The sequence below is a fragment of the Schistocerca cancellata genome, chromosome 8, assembly GCF_023864275.1.
Source record: "Schistocerca cancellata isolate TAMUIC-IGC-003103 chromosome 8, iqSchCanc2.1, whole genome shotgun sequence".
Lineage (NCBI taxonomy): Eukaryota > Metazoa > Arthropoda > Insecta > Orthoptera > Acrididae > Schistocerca > Schistocerca cancellata.
Window position 1 is genome coordinate 534144975 of NC_064633.1, and position 24209 is coordinate 534169183.

The window sequence follows — 24209 nt, forward strand, 5'->3', positions numbered from 1 at the left end:
ACAGTAGCATGATTAGAAAAAATGGTTCAAATGGCTCTGAGCACTATGGGACTTAACTTCTGAGGTCATCAGTCCCCTAAAACTTAGAAATACTTAAGCCTAACTAACCTAAGGACATCACACACATCCATGCCCGAGGCAGGATTCAGACCTGCGACCGTAGCGGTCATGGGGTTCCAGACTGTAGCACCTAGAACCGCTTGGCCACTCCGGCTGGCAGCACAATTAGAAATTAGTTACTTGACTACTGATGTCTGGCAGCACTTTCCTTCTCAAAACTGATACGCAGCAGCTCCTACTGATGTCTGGCAGCACGTTCCTTCTCAAAAGTGATAAGCAGCAGCTACTAGTTTGTCTACAATAGAAGCAGATCTTCTCAATGGTGGGGGAATGGTTGTTTCTGCTGGAAGAGAATTGTCATTGCTACACACAAGTGGAGTACTGTATCTGGGAGGCCTCAACTTGTTTAGAAAGTTTCTCTGCTTGCATTTGTCATGCTTCCAAAAGATAGTCTATCCTGGTGGATGGAGCTGCAGTGCCTGTGGATGGATACATCTTGATTATTTGGTTGATAGTTTCAGTGAGATAGTCAAGGCTAAAGCATCCTTGACTGAGTGGTGCGCCAAGGTAATAATTGAGATGCACACTTTGGAATAACAACTGTTTATGTAGTGACCATGAGGTAAGTCAGTACAGCTTTAGAGGAAAAAGGTCCACAAATGAGTACAACTGAATTGTCCTTCTGAGGCAATGTTTAGCAAGTGCACACAATGATAAAGTTCACAATCATTGGTATTGGTGATGAGCAGGGAGATTTCATGGAGGCATAGCAATATGGTCTCATGAGGCCATGAGATGGTGGGCAGTCGAGGAGCAGATCCAATGAGATGGGACCTTCTGGGGTGGATGATGGGAGTGCAGAATCTGTGATCCAGACAAGCCAAAGTTGTGTCTTCTTGAGCAGCTGACAGGCATCAAGTGTCTGTGATCCTGGGAAAGGCTCACGACAGCACTTTCTGACGGGTAGCACCAGCAATAGGCATTGTAGTCTGAAGCACTGGTTCAAGAGGGGCTAGCAGTTGACACCTGGAGCTGAACTGGTCATTGAGGGTCTGAGTGGTGACCCAAGTACCTGTCAGCCGAGAAATACGGGTGTGGTATCATATGGACATGTGACCATGTGGACATAAGTAGGTACCTGCAACTGAGTTGCTATTTTCAGCGACCTGTGCACCATTTGTAGGTGTAGCTTACACTCCCAGACAGTGTGGTAGTTACAGGAAATTTGGTGGTAAAGAGCTCAGCAACTCTTCTATTGACAAACAACCTCCTGAGGTATGACAGAGGCAGTACCTGTTGTGGGCGAATATCAGGCCCCCCCCCCCCCCCCCACTGTGTATACTGCACTCCTTCCCCTTAAGGCAGATGATGCAACCATCACAGAGGAGTGCACCACCCAAGGGAGGAGTCACTCAGCAGCCAAAAGAGCAGATTGGAACAAAACAACATGAAAATAAGTCAATGAAAACAAAATTTGACCCCAATGAAAGAATCATATCGTATCCATGTAGGGGAATGTCAACTGGCCACCACAGGTGAGAGGCAGCACTGGCAGCAAAGAGTTCAAGAAGACACAAGCAAGGCCTGGAAAGAGATACAACAGGACCTGTGGAGCCAGTGTGGGCAGCTGGTTGGAGGCAGGGAGGTCTGCGGAGGATGTGGCACTTGCGACTGCAGAGGCAGTGACTGCCAGGGACTGTGTGACTCTAAAAGGGGCTGATCAGTCGGCTGTGGGACCGTGTCACATGGGTCAGCCACAACAGGACTGGCAGAGAGCAAACACAGTGGGACAGCTGCAACAGGTCTGGCAATGACTGGACTGATGCCAAAAGGGCTGATGATGAGTGACATTGTGTGCAAGGGCTGGGCTAATACCAGAGGGACACCTGGTGTAGAAGTCTGTGAACAAAAATGGAGTGCATCACACAGCATGACAACATAGTAAACAAGGTCCAGCTTGCTGCATACAAATCTCTTGGATGTTCTGTCTGAATGCTGTGGAAAACTGGAGAACCTGATGCTCTGCAGCATGTCCTGAATGGCCAGAACCCTGAATGAAAGGGATAGAGGCAACAGCATCCCTTCCAGGTGAGAATACACTGCAAGTGAACTAGAACCTGAAGAAATAAAGAAACAGGAATCCACAGACGAACAACACCAAGTAAGAGAATGCACATAAGAACAACATATGAATGGAGCAGCCAAACTACACAGAAGAGACAACATTGCCAAGAATTTGTATCTGCTGTGAAACGTGATCACAAATTGTGAAGAAATACCACCAGAATTGAGGCAACCAAACAATGGAATGAAGATACTGAATCCAAGAACTGAGCACGTACACCCTCACACTGTAGTAAGGCATAGACAGTCCTGTTCCAGCACATGGCTGGACACCTTCAGGTTGCAGTAGGATTTGAATACAGAGTGGTATAAAACAATCAAATGATTAAGCTGCCCTGTCAAGACGAACACACACATGAGCAAAACCGATGTGGTGAAAAAACACATGAACAATTGATAAAGAAAGGAACCATACTCCAATAAAAAGAATGCAGAAACATCAGGAAACACTGAAACATGCACGAAGAAGCAGACTTTTTGTCTTCATCCTGTTTGTGCACTAACAACATTAGTAAGGCCATTAAGGGGCTGAGCAGTGACCTATGAATATGCCTTGTTACACACACAATATTTGAAACTTTTCTATCCTTACATCCTATCTGAGCTTCCAGAAAAAGAAACAATTCATTCATCTTTTTACATTACTTTGTATTCATGCTATATCTGCCCATCTGCATGAGTCGATAATTGGGGAGTATGTTCTTTACTTGTATCTTAATTTTTGATCTTCTCTTCAGAATGCAAATCGATGTACAATCTAATTTTTATTGACATTCATATACAGCTGTATTTATACAAACAGAAGAGCCTTAACTATAGTAATATTTTACATTTGTGTACCTACATGTTGTCTTCAATTTGTCACAGTATTTCAGAATTAATTTACTTAGTATTACAGTTCTATACTTACTGTCTTGTACACTCAAATACTTCATCTAACAACATATTTCATTATTATGTTCCAGCAAGTAAATATTACATGATGTTTGCCTTTGACACCATTTAAACTCCAGGGCACGTCACAAACCATAATTATTAGATTTCATTAATGCACTGTCTCAAATGTTATCTACTTCACATCTAAAAGTAACCATGTCACTCATTACTATTTTCCTCATCAGTATGACGTTAATGTTGAAAATAGTCAATGTAGAATTTCTATATATAGGCCATTTCTGACATTCACACTTGTTTTAATTTCTGGCCTTATTGTAGAAACACAAAAAGGCATACATACATTATATAAATGCAGTTAATGAAGTGTTCTCCGATGATGAACTGTAATGTTTGGGTTTCTAGCGGCACTTAATTGGCTCTAATTTGAGGAAGAAATTCCTGAGAATGACAGTTGGAGCACAACATTGTTTGGTAGTGAACCATGGACTGTGGGACAACCAGAACGGAAGGTAATCACAGCATCTGAAATGGGAAGCTTCAGAAGACTGTTGAGAACTAGGCAGACTGGCAAGGTAACAAATCAGGACATTCTCCACAGAACTGGTGAAGAAAACACTGACACTGACAAGAGGAAGCGACAGGATGATAGGACATCAGAAAATAACTTCCTTGGTACTAAAGGAATCCACAGAGGCAAACACAGTAGCCAAAGACAGAGATTGGAATACATCCACCAAATAATGAGGACACAGGCTACAGGAACTACTCTGAGATGAAGAGATAGTTACAGGGTAGAATTCATGATGGGCCATGTCAAGCCAGTCAGAAGACCATTGATTCAAAACAAAAAACGGCCCCTGTCACTTGTTACTCCTGGATGTTTGAGTGTGACAGTTATACCTGTGGCTCATCATTACTTCCCTAATCAAATGCTATTGAAGCCTCATTCTTCATGAAATTCAGTGGTCAACTATTCATCTACACTCATGACCATGTGCTCAGCTGCCACATTTTTAAGATAAGAGTGTATTTTTGTAAGTACTGTTCATCAATCTTTATGATTTCTAATATCATAATCTATGACTACCCTGATGTTAAGGTTAATTTTGTCTAGCCATCTTGCTACTGCCTATGATGATACATGTGTGATTAGGATGTACTGATTCCCACATCAAAGCTTGTGGATTCCAGATTCAATGAAATATGTCACTTTCTCTTCAAGAGCATGACTTGTTGCAGAGTTGTGACAAAGCAAGCTGGGATATTTTTACTTCTCCTCTTGTTTTGCCATCTGCCTCCTTAAAATTCATTTTTGACTAGTTACCATTAACATACTTGAGTATAATCTGCATTTTCGTAAAAGATAAAGGTTGGCCTTCAGTTTTAAAGAATATAACGCAAGATGTAATTTTGTGCTTAGTTTTAGGTATGTAATTGATTTTCTAATTTATTTTGACTATTCCTAGTTAGTAGCCTTTGTTATAGGGTGAAATCAGTAATTGGTTCATAGCTTAAATTCTATTGTTGACTTATAGACAATTATAAATTCTGTACTAATTATAAACATTTGGAGGAACAGCTAATAGTATTCTTGAAGCATCTATTTGGCTCTATTGGAAAACATGTTAGCAAAGCCAGCCCTTAATTAATTCTAAAGTAATTACCAGTCTTATCAAAAGTATTGTTTGTTTAACTATATCTGTTAATTTCATCATTTAAACAAATAATTCAACCTAACACTTGTAGTACACAAAACTGTTAAAAAGATGCATTTTTTCAAAGTATTCAGTTAATTTAATCAGTTAAGTTTTAATTGCAATGTGTGTAAATTAAACTTCAAACAAAGTGTAGTTTCAGTGCCTTTTATTGTGAGGATATATAAGGGCCTGATTTTTGATCCTGAGACAGTCAGCCCACGGCCGAGTTTCAGACGAGACACCTGTAATGGTTAGATCAACAACAATACGTCAAGTGAACTGTGAAATAAGTGTAACATAATTAGGCCATGTGTTAAAACAATGACAGTGTCTGTTACATATGTATCATTTTATTCTTCAAGAACTGTGAACTATGTGGTTAGGCTTTTATTGCTCGTAGATGTTCAATGGTAAACTATTGTAGCAGTATGTGGATGTTTGCCTGCAACCTATTACTGAGGCTTATCAAAAGTTAAACAATAATTAATTAGCCAGATTAACTGTGTATATTTGGGGGTTATGAACAGTGAAAATAAAGAACTGTGAAATGCAAATGTGCACCTGTTGGCTACCTCATTTAAAGTGGTCAGTATTGAACTTCCACCCACATTTTTCAGTCAGTATAACAACACAGTATGTCGACACCAAGGACAATCAATGAGGAAATAAAGCAGGTGAATGTCGCATGTGGTGCCCTTGCGGGTGAGGACTATTTTATGTGGGCACAGTACACTAGGACTCGTGAACTTTGATGGTGAACTCTAGCGGTTTACAGTGATTTAAATGAATGGAGTGCAACAGCCAATCAGCGCTTGGGTTTCCTGGCCACAGTAGGACAGCAGCCAATCAGTGAGTGGGTTCTATGGAAGCAGTCACTGAGTACAGGAGCAGCCAATCAGCTTGCAGGTGGACACAGCTGACTGAGAGAATTACAACTAGCAGCAGACGACAAACCAGGATGACAACCGCAGCAGAGCAGCAGGAGATGAGCAAAAGAATAAGGTAATTTCATGGCAAAAGCCGTTTTATATTAAGTGATACATAATGAGTGACCTTAACGAACACGACAGTGAGATGGAGGAGAATGGACAATACAGAAGTGATGTGAAAATTGATAATGAAGCTGTGGAGGTTAAGTTTTTAAATTAACAGAAAGATTAAATGAACTGGTTCTATAGACGATAGTAGTTATAAATCAGACATGAATGTATATTTGAAGGATGGGGATGAAAGTCCTATTGTAAAGTGTGAAGTGGACGAAAACAGTACTGAAGTGGATGAGATTGTTAAGGTTAAGGAGGAGGAACCTAGTAGTGAAAGTCAGCAAGAGCAAAAATTTATGGTAGACAGAAATTTTGAGGCAATTTTGAGGCAAAATATGAGTAGTTTGAGCAGTATGTGTATGAAAGAAGACATTAATAGGGTGGAAAATAGTATGAAAGAAGACATTAATAGGGTGAAAAGAAAACTGATTGCATTAGAACTAATATGTTTAGCTTAAAGGATGAACTGAAGAAAGAAATTAAAAAGGAGATTAAGGCAGTCAGATCTAATCTTTCAGAATTAAATAACAGGCTTGAGGTGGTAGCTAAAGATTGTGATGAAAAGATAAAGTCAGAAGTACATAACACTAATGAGAAACTAACATTAATGAGTAGTAAATGTGAAGAAGACAGAAAGAAGCTTTGTGATGACTATAGTAGGAGGATGGAGGCTTCTGAAAAACAGTGTAAAGATGAAGTCAAAGCTGCTGAGAAATTTTGTGCTGAAAACAGGGTTAAACTTGAGAACCAAATCGATCAGATAAAAAATCATTTAGAAACAGAGGTAGAAACAAAGTGTGCAATAGTGGTAGAGGAATAACTGGTAAAAGTAAATGAAAATGTAGATTCAAAATTGACTAAAAAGAAGAAAAAGGTGGATGAAGTACAAAATCTAAAGCATAGAGAAAGTGATAGTGGGTCTGATAATTATTTTGGTAAGCAGGATGATAGTTTTTGCAGGGAGAGGACTAATGAGGATTTGCTTTATGAAGAAGATCACATGGTAAGTAAAAACGATGTGTGGCACCCTGTAACAACAGCAAGTGTACAAGGTATACACATTAAGCGTTTACTAGACAGTGAATGATGTTTCACAGGCATTTTTTGAATCTATTGATGACACAAAGGGTATAGTGGTGATGCATGTTTCTAGAATAAAAATTATTGGTGCTACTGGTAAGCTATCAAAGAGTGTGAAACAAGAGGTAATATTAACTGTGGAATTGGCAGGACAGCTGTTTGAGTGTCATTTCTTGATGATTCAAAATTTCAACATTTATCTAATATCTGGAATTAATTTCTTGTGCAAATAGCAAGTAAGGGGTTCAACATACTGAGTTGGATTCATTATGTGGTGACAATGCTTACTCCAGCTGTCTGTCTCATTTTTCGTGTTTCCTGATGCAGTCAAACTCTTCTCCTGTCCTATCTGTAGTTTATAAGTGAATCACAAACATTCTGTCTTCAACTTTCAAGTGATTTTGTACAGAAGGATATTTTAGTACAAGAATATTTTAGAAAAGGCTTATCCAGTATTATTTATATACATTCATTGAGTTAGTAATAAGTAATGGAATCTTAAGTGGAAGAAACAAAGTAAATTGGTACCATGGTTAAAGAATTTCTGTCAAACAAAGAGGTAAGGTAAACAGAAAATGAAAGGTGTCAGCATGTGTGGAGAAGAAGGTGCAGATTATCTAAAAACTATAATTAACATCTGATGTAATCAGCTCATGTGTGAAGTTCATATAATTTAGTGCAGCAGCAGAGGCATATGCGGTAAAAACCATCTTGAATACTAGAACTTAATATTAATTGTGGTGTAATAGAAGTGCTTGTGTTCAGAGCAGGCAGTATACAGAGATAACTATCTACCCATAGAAGTGTGTCATGGTATAGCCTTTTCTAACATTAAGGAATTCCAGTTTTAGACATAGTTTCCAGGAGTACTGTGTGTGGAAAGAATAAGCAAGATTTGTATGTATATCGCCCTTCAGGCTAGAATCTCAAGCAATTTGATGGAATACAGTGAAATAATAGTTTTTCTAAGTGATAATTTTGTCTGATCAGTAATAAGATTTAAGTTTGCCTTAGCATAAGGATCTGTTACTGTGGAGTTTGAGAATGCACTCCACTCATTAATGAGGTAAGAAAGGTAAGTAAAATAAGAGAGCTGACAGACATGATTGAGTACTGAAAAAGGTAACTGTATACAAACAAATGTGTTGTAACTAACTATATTATCTATTTTTGAATTAGGAAACATTGGGTATATTGTGCAATTCATGACAGTGCTGTTGGGAATGAGAGCTTAGCAGAAAGAGTAATATTTTAGTGAGGTACATGTCATATAATGCTGCATCATTGGATCTTATCTGAAAACTTCTATTTCTGTTCTGCTTAATTATGAGCTTAAGGTGGTAATACTGGGATGAAGAAAAGTAATTTTGCTGATTAACTGATTACTGTGGTGCTGGACTGATGTGAATGTTCTGGCAGGTCAACTATTTGATAACATTTTGTGACTTTTATGAGGATTTAATTTTCTGGTTGAATGAGAGTAGTGCTCAGAGTTGAGTAGAGATGTGGGGAAATGATTTGGTGTAACTTCCATCCCTTAATTTTGATTTTAGTAGTAATTAAGTCATGTGATGGTGACTATTCTTTTTTCATAACGTAATGATTAGTAAATCTATGCTACTTCACATCTTGAGTTTTTACTAGAGGTAATGTACATATATTAGACACTAAGGTGATATTTTGCAAATGGGAAAGAAACAAAAGTCTTTCAAGTTTAACCAGTTTCAGGCAGAGGTATGAGTTAGAATAATGCTTTGCAGTGTCACGTGCACTTGATTTTAAAATTTTACTAGTCCCCACCTTTCGTACTATAGTCAATTTTAGTAATAATTATTGTGATTTCATGAGGACTATGTAATGCATTTATGTGTGATGTAATGACTATCATTTGCCATTAGTGTTAAAATTTCTTTTCCTTATATTTAGAAGTAAAAGTGAGAGTACTAAAGTAGGGTATTTTGTCTAAATTTTTCATGCACTGTGGGGGAGGAGAACCACCTCCAAGGGAACTGATAGCAGTGCATTTCCTTACTAACTGCCACTTGAACCTGTTGAAGGCATGGACAACTTGGTGAGAAAGTGTGTTAATGCTCATTAAAAGTGTGAAAGTGCTTGTGAAAAATAGTAAACATTGAGAAAGTGAAATTTTCTGTCTAAAAATTGAACTGCAAAGCCAGCCCTTAATTAATTCTAAAGTATTTACCAGTTTTGTCAAAATTATTGTTTGTTTATTTAAAAAGAAAGATGATGAGACTTACCAAACAAAAGTGCTGGCAGGTCGATAGACACACAAACAAACACAAACATACACACAAAATTCTAGCTTTCGCAACCAACGGTTGCCTCGTCAGGAAAGAGGGAAGGAGAGGGAAAGACAAAAGGATATGGGTTTTAAGGGAGAGGGTAAGGAGTTATTCCAATCCCGGGAGCGGAAAGACTTACCTTAGGGGGAAAAAAGGACAGGTATACACTCGCACACACACACATATCCATCCGCATATACACAGACACAAGCAGACATATCCTTTTGTCTTTCCCTCTCCTTCCACGAGGCAACCGTTGGTTGCGAAAGCTAGAGTTTTGTGTGTATGTTTGTGTGTCTATCGACCTGCCAGCGCTTTTGTTTGGTAAGTCTCATCATCTTTCTTTTTAAATATATTTTTCCCACGTGGAATGTTTCCCTCTATTATATTCATATCATTAATTTGAACCCAACAATCACGTTTGTTATTGTTTGTTTAGCTATATCTGTTAATTTCATCATTTAAACAAATATTTTGGTCTAATGCTTGTAGCAGAAGAAACTAATGAGTTAACTTTTAATTGGAAACTCTGTAAATTAAACATCAAACAATGTGTATTTTCAGTGCCTATTATTGTGAGGATATATAAGGGCCCGATTTTTGATCCCGAGAGAGTCAGTCCACGGCTGAGTTTCAGACAAGAAACCCGTAATGGTTAGATCAACAACAATGCATCAACTTAACTGTGAAATGAGTGTAACACAGTTAGGTCATGTGTTAAAACAATGACAGTGTCTGTTTCATACGTACCTTTTTATCCTTCAAGAACTGTAAACTATGTGGTTAGGCTTTTACTGCTCGTAGATGTCCAACGGTAAACCATTGTAGCAGTATGTGGATGTTTGCCTGCAACCTATTAATGAGGCTTGTCGAAAGTTGAACAGTAGTTAACTGGCCAGATTAACTGTTTATATTGGGGAGGGGGGGGAGGGGGGTTATGAACAGTGAAAGTAAAAAACTGTGAAACGCAAATGTGCACCTGTTAGCTACATAATTTAAAGTGGTCAGTGTTGAGCTTCCACCTCCATTTTGCAGCCAGTATAACAACACAGTACACCAACACCAAGGACAATAAATGAGGAAATAAAGCAGGTGAATGTCACAGAGTCTGCAGCATCCAAAACTCCTAGAAAATCTCAAATGAAATTACATCAAAGTACATATCCTGACATCTTGCAGTGAGTAGTTTCACTGATAACATCTTCTAATGGTACTAAAATACTAAAAACTGAAGTGAGCAAGTAATGCTGTAGCACCTGAAAATGATATCAGATGGCAGCCAAGAGTTTGGTATTTGTTACTACTGTACATTAAATTTTTAGTGGCTTCTAATTTCCACTGTAAGTTTTCTTTTGTAGTTTAATACCATAAAGGAGTTCACTAGTCAATGGTATGAGAAGTCCACTGTGGAATCAGTTCCAGATGGAACTGGCAGCAGCATATAGCTTCCAAGATATGGAGGCAAAGTACACTTGGATCAAAGCCACACACTGTATTATACACAGTATATACTGATGAATCGGCCAAACATAACTATCACGAAGTTGTCTGCATCTGTTTAGCAGATATCTGCTTATAGAAGTAGAATTTTAGTGTCCTGTTACATACAGAGCCCCCCCCCCCCCCCCCCCATGAACCATGGACCTTACCGTTGGTGGAGAGGCTTGCGTGCCTCAGCGATACAGATGGCCGTACCGTAGGTGCAACCACAATGGAGGGGTATCTGTTGAGAGGCCAGACAAACGTGTGGTTCCTGAAGAGGGGCAGCAGCCTTTTTAGTAGTTGCCGGGGCAACAGTCTGGATGATTGACTGATCTGGCCTTGTAACACTAACCAAAACGGCCTGTGCTGGTACTGCAAGCGGCTGGAAGCAAGGGGAAACTACAGTCGTAATTTTTCCCGAGGGCATGCAGCTTTACTGTATGGTTAAATGATGAATGAGAAGGTATTGAATAGAATTGTGGAGAAGAGGAGTTTGTGGCACAACTTGACAAGAAGAAGGGACTGGTTGGTAGGACATGTTCTGAGGCATCAAGGGATCACAAATTTAGCATTGGAGGGCAGCGTGGAGGGTAAAAATCATAGAGGGAGACCAAGAGATGAATACACTAAGCAAATTCAGAAGGATGTAGGTTGCAGTAAGTACTGGGAGATGAAGAAGCTTGCTCAGGATAGAGTAGCACGGAGATCTGCATCGAACCAGTCTCAAGACTGAAGACCACAACAATAACAAACATACAGTGGAACTCATTTGATCTGTAGTGAAGAAGACTCATAAAACTTTGTAATTACTTGATAAACTGCAACAGCTATTGAAAACTTTACTTTAAGATTTATGTGATGAATTGATTTACATAATATAATTTAGAGACAGTGGATTATATGCTCTTAAAATACTGTATTATCATCTTGCATTTTTCTATTAGTACACTGTACAGTTACTAAGCCCACAAAGTGTACATTTTTTCTGTTTAAGTTATTGTAGTTTGTCATGTATATGTATTGTGAAGTCTGAGCATACAGTTTACCTTATGTGGAGAGAGCAAAAAAACTTTGGTTATTTCTGGTCTCATGCATATTGTGGAAATGTTATTATTGAAATAATTTTGGATTTTGGTGCATGAAGCGAATTAGCTTGAAACTATAAAGAGAAACAATACCTAATATGTTCTGATCTCTCAATAACAGATGGCATGAGCCTCTGGGTTTAACAATCTACGCATCCTGTTTTTTCTGTAGAATTAACATTTTTTGCCTATCACTTGCCATAAATACCTGCATTTCTCAAATTCTTTCCCTTCCATTTCTAGAGTGAGACAGTGGCTTAAAGAGTTAGTTTTTGTATGGTCTTTTATTTGTATCTGTGACTTTACAACTGGTTAGTGACAGTTATTGCTGTTTCACTTTATTGTACATTTATTTTGTGCAACCAAGTGGCAATATGAACTGTGAGTGAATGATGAATCTGCAAAAATGGATCTGTCATACATGGTATCCTATTATGCAATGCTGCTGATGTGGAAATTACCGAGAGACTAGTGACACCAACACAGTGCAATCATTGCATGTACAATGTTGATTAGGTGTCAAAGGAGCTGAAATATGTTGTAGTCTATTTTCTGAAGAAACTGATAAACACAGGCACTGATGTGAATCTTTGTGGTTCATGCTAAAGGTGGTGTTCTGAAGCATCCAATGAACTTCCAATTGTTTTCAAATCAGAGCTCTGAGTAGATTGTATATAATTTGCATGTTTTATGTTCTGAAGGTTGTTCACAAGCAGAGTATGTTATTAACAGGCACTCTTTCATTCTAATAATATACTTTTGATGTTTGCACTGTTATCTGTCACTTTACAGTATGTGAGTATGTAAGTAGGGGAATTCATAATACCATTGTAACACTTTGCCTTCTCATTGCCAAACTTACTGTGTGTCACAAACTGTTTCCACAATGAAAATTTTGCAGACGACATTCGCAAGCCACTCTCCTTCCCTCATTGTACTAAATGAAAGACCTGGCAATAACTTAAGTAACAGTGCAGTATATCTTCCATAGTTGCTCCTTTCCTTTTCCATACAACAATGACTGTCAAAAGACATCTGGAAGTACAACATCTCGAGTAGTTGGCAACTGTTCACTGCAACAACACTGCACCTTATACAGAAATCCACACAATCACATGTGACAAATGATGTTCAAGTGTGGCTGCATGACCATTCCCCAGGCTGATTGACTGGTAGGTGGTTAACAGAACCATAAAACCTTGGATGAAATGGAACAGACACAAAGTGTTGATGAACATTCTATACAACATACAAAAATTACGAACACATGAAACCATTATGAGGCTTATCAGAAAAATAACAGTACCTCAATCTCTACTGTGTGTAATAACTAAATACCACTGTAATCACTTAACTAATAATAAAGCTACAGTTATCAAAAAATTAAGAGTGACTTACTATTAAAAAGGAAAAAACGCCCTAATGTTCTGTAAAATTATACTTATTTGGTTACGAACGAGCTTTAAGCTTTTCAGGCCATTTTTGGCTGACAACTTGTCACCTGAAAATGGCCTAAGAAGCTGACAGCCAGTTTATGACCAAATAAATATAATTCTACAGAACATTAGGAAGACTTTTCCTTTTAAACATTATTAGCATGTTTTGACAAGCAAAGAAGGAAAATTCAGTTCATGTTCAAGAACGACTTATCGAACAACCCTTAGGCACTAATACAATTAGGACAGTTTCAGAGGGGTGGAGACAGAAGAGTACTGATATAACAAAACAAATTTTTCAGTAGAAGACAGTGTCTGGAGTTCAAATTGGGTGATAGAGAGACATTAAAACTAAGGCATTATGCCCTACTGAGACTTGGACAGTCTCCATTCCAATATTGATCAATAAACACATTTCTTCCTCCAACATGCATTTCATGTAAAATATTAGAATGGTAAAACTAGATAGATCTTGACTTATACAGCATATGTACCACCTACAAATCAAAAAGGAAGAGGGAGAAACAATACTGGTGTACCACATACCATCATCAGAAACAATGCAGTGGCTTACCAAAACACAAATGAAGGTATAGAGATGTATGCACAACTATCCGCTTGAGTATTAAATAAAAATTTATATTTGGACATTGTATAGGCAGCTATATGGAAACATGGGTAATGTACAGTAATACAAGAACCAAGAATGGACAATAAGAATGGAAAACTGAAAGAGAAGTGCTCAGATAGAAAAAGGTGTAAGGCAGGCGTGCAGTCTTTCACCCCTACAGCTCAACCTGTACATCAAGGATGTAATGGTTGAAATAAAAGCAAGATTCACAAGTAGGATTAAAATTCAGAGTGAAAGGATGTCAATGATAACACTCACAGATGGTATTCCTATATTCAGTGAAAGTTAGTTAGAATTACAGGACCTGTTGCATGAAGTGAACAATCTAATGAGCATGGAACATGGATTGAGAATAAACCAAGGAAAGACAAAAGTAATGGGATGTAGCAGAAATGAGATTAAACATAAACTTAACATCAAAACTGAGGACCGCGTACGAGACAAAGTGAAGGAATTTTGCTGCCTTGGAAGCAAATTAACTAATGACAGACAAAATAGACTAGCACAGGCAACAAGGGCATTTCTCCCTAAAAGAAGTCTACTAGTATCTTATATAGGCATTAATTTAAGGAATAAATTTGTGAAAATGTAAATCTGGAGCACAGCACTGAATGGAACTGAATAATGAACTCCAAGGAAACAAGAAAAGAAGAGATAGAATGTAGAATGATGAAAGTGGAAAAGAAATGAAGTGGTCTTCTGGAGAATCCGCGAGGAAAGAAAATGTGAAAAATACAGATGAGAAGGAGTGTCAATATGATAGGATGTTAATTAAGCCATCAGGGCACACCAGAAGGAGCCATAAAGAGGAGGGGCTGGAACCAGGGACATTGGGTATGAGTGCTACACTCAGATGAAGATGTTGTCAGAGGAGTGGAAGGTGTGGTGAGCAGCATCAGGCCATTCAGAAGATTGACAATAACTGACCTTTCAAAGAATATGGGGTTTACTGTACATAGGAACTGAAGCAATGACAGAAGGTTTCAATAAATGTCTAACAACAACAGAGAAAACACAGTGAAACTCTACTGCCGAGCACCCATTGTTATGACAGTTTACAATTGTTTTTGAGACCAGGACACACATCCACATCTTTTTTGTCTCCAAAGAAACACAGTTTTAAACTGTTACAAAGTTTCAACAAAGAAAAAAATGCCAATTAACTCTGTAAAAATAATCACTGTAATGGAAAAAAGTTAAAACATACACAAGACAATGAAACATAATTCAGGAAGAGGCAAGTCATGGGGGAAAGGACAAATGGTCAGAGGACACTGTAAGATAGCTGGCGGGAACCTATCATGACTGTTATCCATCAAGTTATCTGCCACAAGTTATCTGCCACATTCCACATCCATGAAGATCATCTCACAATGGGACTATGGAACACTGCATATATCTAATCTTAATTAAACATGATGCAGGCATTTGAGGAAAGAGTCCCTGTGGTTTTCTAATGAAGCTCTTTATGTTTACTGGCATGTTTTGGTCACTGGGCACTCTTATTTTAGTTCCTGATACTAGAATTTGTTTATACTTAAATGAATTCTGTTAAGAAGCTATATCTGTTTTGAAGGCAAAACACTGACAATTTCTGTAAAAGTAAGCTAATTAAATTTTTCAGAACAGTTGTGGGATGCACTGCAAAATGAGATGACATAGGTATACAGGAGGCACTCACTAAAATATAAATCACTTTAAACAGTTGTGCAAAGAGCACAACATTAGTGTCTATGCAGAACACTAACGTCACAGTTTGAATTTAGTTATTTTTTTATTGTATTTCTCTTGCCTGCAGTACAAACTTAATTTGCTTTTAATTTAATTTTTAAGTTGATTAAAAGGGATCATATTATGTGCTTTTCAGTGCCACTATTCTATGAAATTAATACATAAATTACATTTTCAAAGCTAAATTATTTCAAAACTTTGTCCAAAAATACACTTTTATCATCAAATGTGGACATTTAGATGATTAATTTGTTCATTGTGTATTAAGAAATTCCAAATTAATGTATAACTATGGTGAGATATCCTGCCATGTGTAGACACATCTGTGGAAACAATTTTTCTTTCACATATGGTCCATTATGTCAGTTTTTTGTTGTGACTATTCCTTGTCCATAGTACACCTAAAAAATCTTAGTGTAAATGCTATGTTTTCTGAGCTGCTTGGCTGGAAGCTAATCAATTCACAGTCTCTGTCCTAATATAGCAATGCCTGTTGCATATTTGTATGAGGTACTTGTCATTCATATTTGAACATGACTACACATCTAAATTTTAGTACTGGGACATGAACACATACACATCTGTAAAAGTCATGTCTCACATATCTCAGCTAAAGAATACGTCTATTGCAGAAATATTAAGCTCTTTTTCTAGCAAGCTAGTGGCTGTCACTTTTACATTTTTATGATCTCTTCACTGGGTTCATTATAATTTTCTGTCCACAAGCATTTAAGTTCCAGCTGACAGTCACAATATTTTTGCATTTATAACAGAGGGTGCTGACTTTCTGTACATAATGAAATTTGAAACTGTTGTCTGCATAAACATAAAAAATCTTGGATGTTCAGAGGTCCAGTTTTATTAGTGTTCTGAATCTTAATTTGTATTTAATCTGGAAAAACATTGAATGATTTTCGCACTTTGATGTCTTCCTACGGTGTTAACTATACAGCAGCCCTAAATTTCTAATAAGCAGCAAGATGCATTTGACTGGAAACTTCTAATGTCAATGAGAATCAGTAGACTCCTACAATTTAATTATAGAAATGTGAACATGATGACAAGCAAATGTTTGACCCTTGGAAGTACTTTAGTATCAAACGCAAAGCATACATTGTCATAGTACAGTGTTATCTAGGAAAAATTATTTGTACATATGTACTGTTATGCACTAATATTTACAGTTAGTATGTTTTACACATATCATATTCAAGATGTCTTGTTTGTAACATCTGTCTAACAGCAAATGAATGATCTCATTAGCTGACTGTGGAAGAGTGCCTCAGACTACAGGAGCTAGTGGCTGGTATGCATATGACTATTATGGTACACTTTTGAGGATGATGCCTATAGGACCTTTTGTTGACTTACCATGATGCCTGTAGTTACAGCGATGCCCCTCCCGCAGTATGTGTTAGGCACGATATCTCCGAAGCCAACGCTCAGGAACGTGATGGCGATGAGCCACATGGCATTTAGGAGGTTGGCGTGCTCCTCATCATGGAACCTGTGCCGGCAACACAAACGCACCGCACTCTGTGCTGCTATCTACTTACGGTTTGCCACCACTTGCCTCATCTCACTTGCTGATACCTCGGTGCTCCATTTTACTGTTCATTTACTTTACAGGGAAGCAAATGTGTTCCCTTATTCTGTTTGAAAATGAAGCTTTTAATTTTTTTCAGTGAACTGCATCATCATTAGAAACTATTACTTCTTTCAGTTAAAAGCACACTGACAGTATATGAGCCAATAGATTACTCTAATGAAATGTGAAAACAGTGATAACACACTATATGAACAGTGTTGGTTACCTCCAGTAATATTTCATCTAGCTATATGAATGGTAATATGGTAATATGGTAATACAAAGACTAACATAAGATTTCAATTGTGCCTCATAATGGAGAGATAGGAAAGATATGTTCTTTAAATAATAACAGATTCTGTTCACTGGTCTCCGATGTACATAACTGAGGTCAGACAATAGACACAGTGTGATGAAAACAAACACCTCTTCCACTACAAGCTGCTTGGTGTTTCTGCATTCTACATAAGCTTTATAATTTGTTGTCTTCAATAAATACTATACATTACCTTCAGTTGTTTACAATAAGAGCTATGTCTATAATACAAACATCAAGGTTCTATGGAAGAAAGAAGAAAAGACTTTTCTTATGCAATATTTGTCATGCAGAGTGCTAGAATTTTTTTAAGCAGAGGTATGTTACAATTTGTTGGTTATATATTTTTATCTCAGAAAATCTGCCAAAACACTGTGTTGTAAGGCATGTTCCAAACTAAGTCAAATGAGTATTTTAAAAACAGTCACTATTATTATAAAGACTTCAAAATGTGTCAGAATTCAGCATACTAGAATCTCAATAATGAATACTGCAATAATGTTAAACTTAAAACAACTCCTAACCCATAATTTGAAGACAGATAAATGAAGGCCCTATTATTTCCTTGCAAGTTCATTAATCTACAAATGGAGAATTTAATATTTCTGGAGACATTAGATTCATTGTGTTATGTGCTAGTGAAAAAAAAAAACATTTTAAAAATGAGTTAAAAATAAGATGAGGATGGATTTCTGAGATCTGGATTTTTTTTTCTGAGTCAACACAGAGAATAGCCAGCTTTTTGGTTCATTGGTGAATGCTCAGTAAAACTGTTTACTCTACACACTATTAAAACTACAGACAGATGTGAAGGTTTGCAGCAGTAATAGCAAATGTTTCATGTTTCCATCTGAGGGTAGCTCAGGAAAACAACATATTAGGTTTGATGTGCTTGGAATAAACTTTATGGATTGACAATCAAGCAACTGCATTACCAATGATGGTATTATCTCAGTTAAAAGAGCCTGCCACAGCCTTTTAAAACAGTAGTTTTCCCCAAGGGACCAGCTATTATCTACGATGAAATTAAATAAAAGAATTTTTAAAAAAGTTAGAAAAGAAAAACAGATATATGTCTTCCTTTCTTTAACTTTTTAGGCTTACATTACTTCAACTCCTCCATTGATTATTACAATATTATAATTGCATTTTTTTCTAAATGTGAGCTTACTTTTCCTAACTGAAGCAGGACAGCATCATCTCTCATTTATTCACTAGCAATAGTTTCCTGTCAAAGACAGAGATTTTCAAATGCAAAAGGTTTAAGGGAGAGGCACTTACCATCATCCCACACGTGAGTGTGATACCGCGACCGCAGTAAGTGTTAGGGACTATGTCCCCATAACCTACGCACAGGAAAGTAATCGCGATCAGCCACATGGAGTTTAGCAAGTTGGCATGCTCTTCATCGTGGAACCTAAATGTGGGAGGCAGAAACACAGAAACCATGCTGTCCATGTTTGTTCCAAGGTCCACAGTGTTAGCGTTTAAATGAGAGAGTGAAGAAAAACTATTATTTACAAGCATCTGAGTTCTCAAAATAGAGTATTAGCTGATATAATTCTCCACTAAAAGAAAGTGAATCTATTTGATTGTAAGGAACTTGGTTAAGTAACTTATCTGCTGTATACTCCTGTAGTCATACATTCTGTTGATACTGTATCATTCAACATGGCTATTTTTATTTTTTGACTGATATAGATCAAGAGGAAATAGCCCACAAATGTTTTTAAATTAGCCTTGGAATTCTAAGTCTGGTATGACTGCTTGTCATGTAGATCTTACATTATAAAAATTTTAAAGCAGCCATGAATCTCTGCCGTGCAATTCCCACATGAACTTCTAATATTCTAGTATTTTTGAAGCAGTGCACCCTTGTCCTTCATCTTGCTTTCATTAATAATGACTAATGCCAATATAACATGCTCATTGTAAAAAACTGATTTCTTGGTCTATAGTCTGTTAGTTTATCAGTAGTGGAATTTTACCTCTGAAGGTAAATATTGGGCAGTCTGAGTGATTTTACAGTTTTCTCAAGCCGGTCCAGTTTTAGAATATTTTTCCACACAAGTAACTTATCATTTGGTACCCCCCCCCCCCCCTCCCCACTTTTCTCCTATCATACACTCTCATTACTGTCAATTTTCGTCATGAATCATGACTGTGAAACACGCTGCATACAAGTCTTGCACTTGGGTGCCCCTCGTACCCCCTCTCTCAGCTGGGCACCTGAGTCGGCTACTACTGATTGTGATACGTCCTGTACAGAAATCTTATAGCTGCAGCACCCCTTGTGTCCCTGTCAGCTTGGCGCCCCAAGCGGCAGCTTGTGTTGCTTGTGCCTTAAACTGGCCCTGTTCTCAAGTGAACTTTCCTGCATGTCAGTTTTGAAAGTATGGCATAGCCTGAGGATAACTGTGAGTACTAGTATATTTGAGTATGTAACCCCTGAAATTGGAGACTATTGGCTAATAATAGTATATTATAATGGCAGCATACAAACAGTAAGCTCTTCTTTAGAAGACGTTCCACTTCCAAGACTTCACAAGGAACTGAGCTGCTGCTGTTCTCGTTAAGCTCTGTATTTTATTCCTTATGTTTTATAATGAATCACTGGTGTATGCAAATTGTTAAGTCATCTCAATAGATTCCTGCATTACCCCGACAATGAATTAAAAACCACATCTCAATAATTACAAAGGATTTTCACTGTTTGTATTACAATTATGCATTCAGATCTGCAACAATATGTGTCAAGTACTGATTTGCATTTTGATGAAATACTCTGCAGATACAGAGTTTGTAATGATTTTTTTCTGAAATTTCACACCTTGAGCTTCGTTTTCTCCTTTCTACCCCCTCATTTCTCCTAATGGAGCAATCTGAAAATTCTGAAACTTAGAGATTTAACTGTTCTTCAGAAGTTGTCTACTAGTGTAAGTGATGGTCCAGTTGTTTCAATAGCTAGCAACACCTATGCCAGAAATCCTTTAAGGAAAGAACCTATAAGTGCAGTAGCATGGTGACAGTGTCCTTGGTGATTGATTATATGTACTGAAAAAGAGGCTGGTGGGCAGCATAAGGTGCTTTAAAGTGAACTCTCAGATTGAAAGAATTAAAATGTAAGACAAGAATGGAAAATATTTCTTTTAGTCACTTAAGGACTATAGAACAAACTAAAGTGCCATGGAAGACATGGATTTTCTCAGAGTAGTCTAGATATTAAAAATACAACTAAAAAGTTGAAACAGACAACTGGTATATCAATCTATTGATCTTTAATGGCACCCAAGTAAGAAGAGAAATTTTCGTTAACCAAGAGGACAAAACTAATGCAACAAAAGAAGAAAGTATTGTACCAGTTATTCTGTAGGAGAAGCAGACATTATCTTTCACCTTTAAAATTTCACATCTACTGTATCTATAAACTTAATTTTCATAACACTGTTTAAGAAATTGAATAATAAATAAATAAATAAATTACTTCTGTAAAGTATGCATGTAATTTCATGCACTGACTCATCCAAAAATATCTGTAGAATACAGCACTATTACAGATAAAGGGAATCGACGACTAATAAATACACCATGTGTATTATACAATGTTATTCACATTTCATTCCTACTTGAATAGAACATTGTGTTAATTTACAGTTTGTTATGTTAGGTAGGGATAAATCTTAAAGTTTAATGTATACAGTAATGGAAAAGATGGCACAGAATGGGTCAGGAGACAGCAGTGTCTGTGTGAGCTGAGCTCAGTGACCATATCTATTACCTCTCCATAAGGATGTTGCCCAAAATCTATGTATTTGCCGCTGGCCCCTTTTCACATGCTGTTTCCTACTTGGAATCTCAATTATTTGAAGAATTGCATATGTCACTGATAGTAACCAGGGTTGTGTTGTTGTTGTTGTTGTTGTTGTTGTTGTTGTGGTATTCAGTCCTGAGACTGGTTTGATGCAGCTCTCCATGATACTCTATCCTGTGCAAGCTTCTTCATCTCCCAGTACTTACTGCAACACACATCCTTCTGAATCTGCTTAGTGTATTCATCTCTTGGTCTCCCTCTACGATTTTTACCCTCCACGCTGCCCTCCAATGCTAAATTTGTGATCCCCTGATGCCACAGAACATGTCCTACCAACCAGTCCCTTCTTCTTGTCAAGTTGTGTCACAAACTCCTCTTCTCCCCAATTCTATCAATACCTCCTCATTAGTTATGTGATCCACCCATCTAATCTTCAGCATTCTTCTGTAGCACCACATTTTGAAAGCTTCTATTCTCTTCTTGTCCAAACTATTTATCGTCCATGTTTCACTTCCATACATGGCTACACTCCATACAAATACTTTCAGAAACGACTTCCTGACACTTAAATCTATACTTGATGTTAACAAATTTCTCTTCTTCAGAAACAGTTTCCTTGCCATTGCCAGTCTACATTTTATATCCTTTCTACTTTGACCATCATCAGTTATTTTGCTCCACAAATAGCAAAACTCATTTGTGTGGTATGTTAGATTAAACTTATTTCCATCCATATTAGCATCTTTGCTCCAAGGTTTCGAAGTGGAGATAGTCACGAATCATCATAATCATTTTGATACCTTGTTGAGGCTATAATTTAAATGTGCATAGAGGGCACTAAAAATGTCAGATTGTCTAGAAACTTGCCACGGCTAGCAATTTAAGACTATGAACTTCAAAGTAAAGTATGGGACTTTAAATTTTTTTCCAGAGATGAATATAGGGATACAATGTAGTTTGTTTGTCAAAACTATCTGTTGTGTTATAACCAATGTGTATTTTTCCTTGTTCTGACTGTTTAATTAATTTAACATTTAGCTGAGTAGCTGGTTTTATGCCACTTCGCTATTTAACTAGTAGGTTTCAACTTCCTACTGGGGAAAACTGGGGATACTGAAAACTATATGTTGAACTGAGTCTCAAAAGCTGGATACTGATATCTATTTTCCACAAAGAGCCCAGCCAAACATGCCACATTGAGCAACTGACAGACAAATCACCTCTATGACTCTTTCCATTTCCACCAAACTGACCAGTCTCTCTCTTCTGTAGGACATACTGGTACATGGAGAATTTGGCTCAAGGTTGTGGCTGAGCTTGAGTGCAACTAGTGGTAAGTTGAAATTTTGGGTTTATCCTCATGGTATGCCCAGATGGCTCAAGTAGCAAGAGAACTGTCAGTGAAAGACAGCTCTCCTATATCAATTCCTAATCTGGCATACAATTTTATCTGTGCGTGTGCAATAAACAAAGTCTACACTGTTCAGTGAGTACAAGAATTTCATCTGAGTTTTATGAGGTTATAGATTAGTCGACGTCTCCACCCTATCCATTTTCCTACAGGTAAAATCTTCCAGAATACCATAGGAGACACTCAGGGGAAATTGGAAGGAATGAAGAAAAGCCATTGGCAAGCTATGAGTTGGTGCATGTGATGTGATAGAGTAGCTCACATGGTTCATGAGAAGCAAGAATCCACCTCTGAGTCCCAATCCAGCACATATTTGGAACTTGTTAGAATAATTTTATCTCATCTAATTTCTCACAATATTTAGTGATTAATTTTTATGTCTGAAAATACTGCAGTGTAAATTTTCTTTGTCTATGAACTTTAAGGCCAAATGTATGTTGCAAAAGCATTATGTTTAACATCTTATTAACTTAAATGGTACCTCTAGAACTTGTTACAATACTCACAACATATCAAATGTAAAGAGGAAGGACATGAACAAAAACTGGAATAGGAAGGAACTAAGCAGGACAGTCAAGGCACTAAAACAACAACAAAGAGTTATTAGCAGAAGATACTTGAAACCCTGAGAAGTTACAAATGTCAGAATGGGCAACTGATCAGACAGAGATAAGGGAAAAGCAGACGAAAATTAGAAGCATAGCTCAGACAAAAATTGATATCAAGAAAGTATGAAAAACAAAGGAAGCAAATTCTGCAAAAGAAGAAAGATATAGAAGCTGCAGCCCACAGGAATGAAAAGACAAAGAAGAGAAGCTTCACAAGAAATTTTAAAGAAAAAATTACTGAAGGAGTTGAAAGACAATGAAATAAATGCAGGAAGAGTAGGGGGTAGAAAGATAAAATGTATGTAGGCTCTGATTTCAGATGATCAGTATACATTTGAGCTATGCCAGTGGCAAAAATGAAACAGATGCTGCAAAACACATTCCAACATATAAAGTTCTCAGGAGGATGCTGGTAGGAAGTATAAAAATTGTCCACATAGTGGAGCACACGTGCGTATTACATTATAGAGTGCCTCACATCACCTATTTAGTCTGAAGCTATGTTAGTTATTCCATATTATGTCTGCCTCTTTTTCACCTAGATTGATACCATTCTCTGACATGTTGATTGCTATCTCTGGTATGTCCAGCTTATTTCCAAATGATGTTGTAGGTTTCAGTCATCAGTTGTCCTGTTATGTATAACTTAACTTAGAATTCTGAGTGATTTTCTTACTCAACACAAAAAAATCTTTTATTCATTACAACCCATCTTATATTATCAGCTGAAGAAGAAGATTGAGGTTTCACACCCTGTCAAAGGTGAGTTCCTTAGACGCAGTTCTGTTAGATTAATGATCCCTTGTTCCTAAAGGTAAGCAATCGTGTCAAACTTTGTTTATGAGTATGCCAGCTGCAGTCTACAACACTGCAGTACAGTTTTATAGATTATTGTGCATGATTATT

General features: G+C 37.3%; 1 protein-coding gene across 1 annotated transcript in view; it reads right to left on the bottom strand.

Annotated features, from left to right (window-relative positions):
• Window positions 1–24209, bottom strand: part of LOC126095676 (small conductance calcium-activated potassium channel protein) — a 239926-nt gene that overhangs the window by 108030 nt on the left and 107687 nt on the right. The window contains exon 5 of the mRNA XM_049910433.1: window positions 16941–17076. Coding sequence (XP_049766390.1) covers window positions 16941–17076 — 136 coding nt within the window. The remainder of the gene's footprint in view (window positions 1–16940; window positions 17077–24209) is intronic.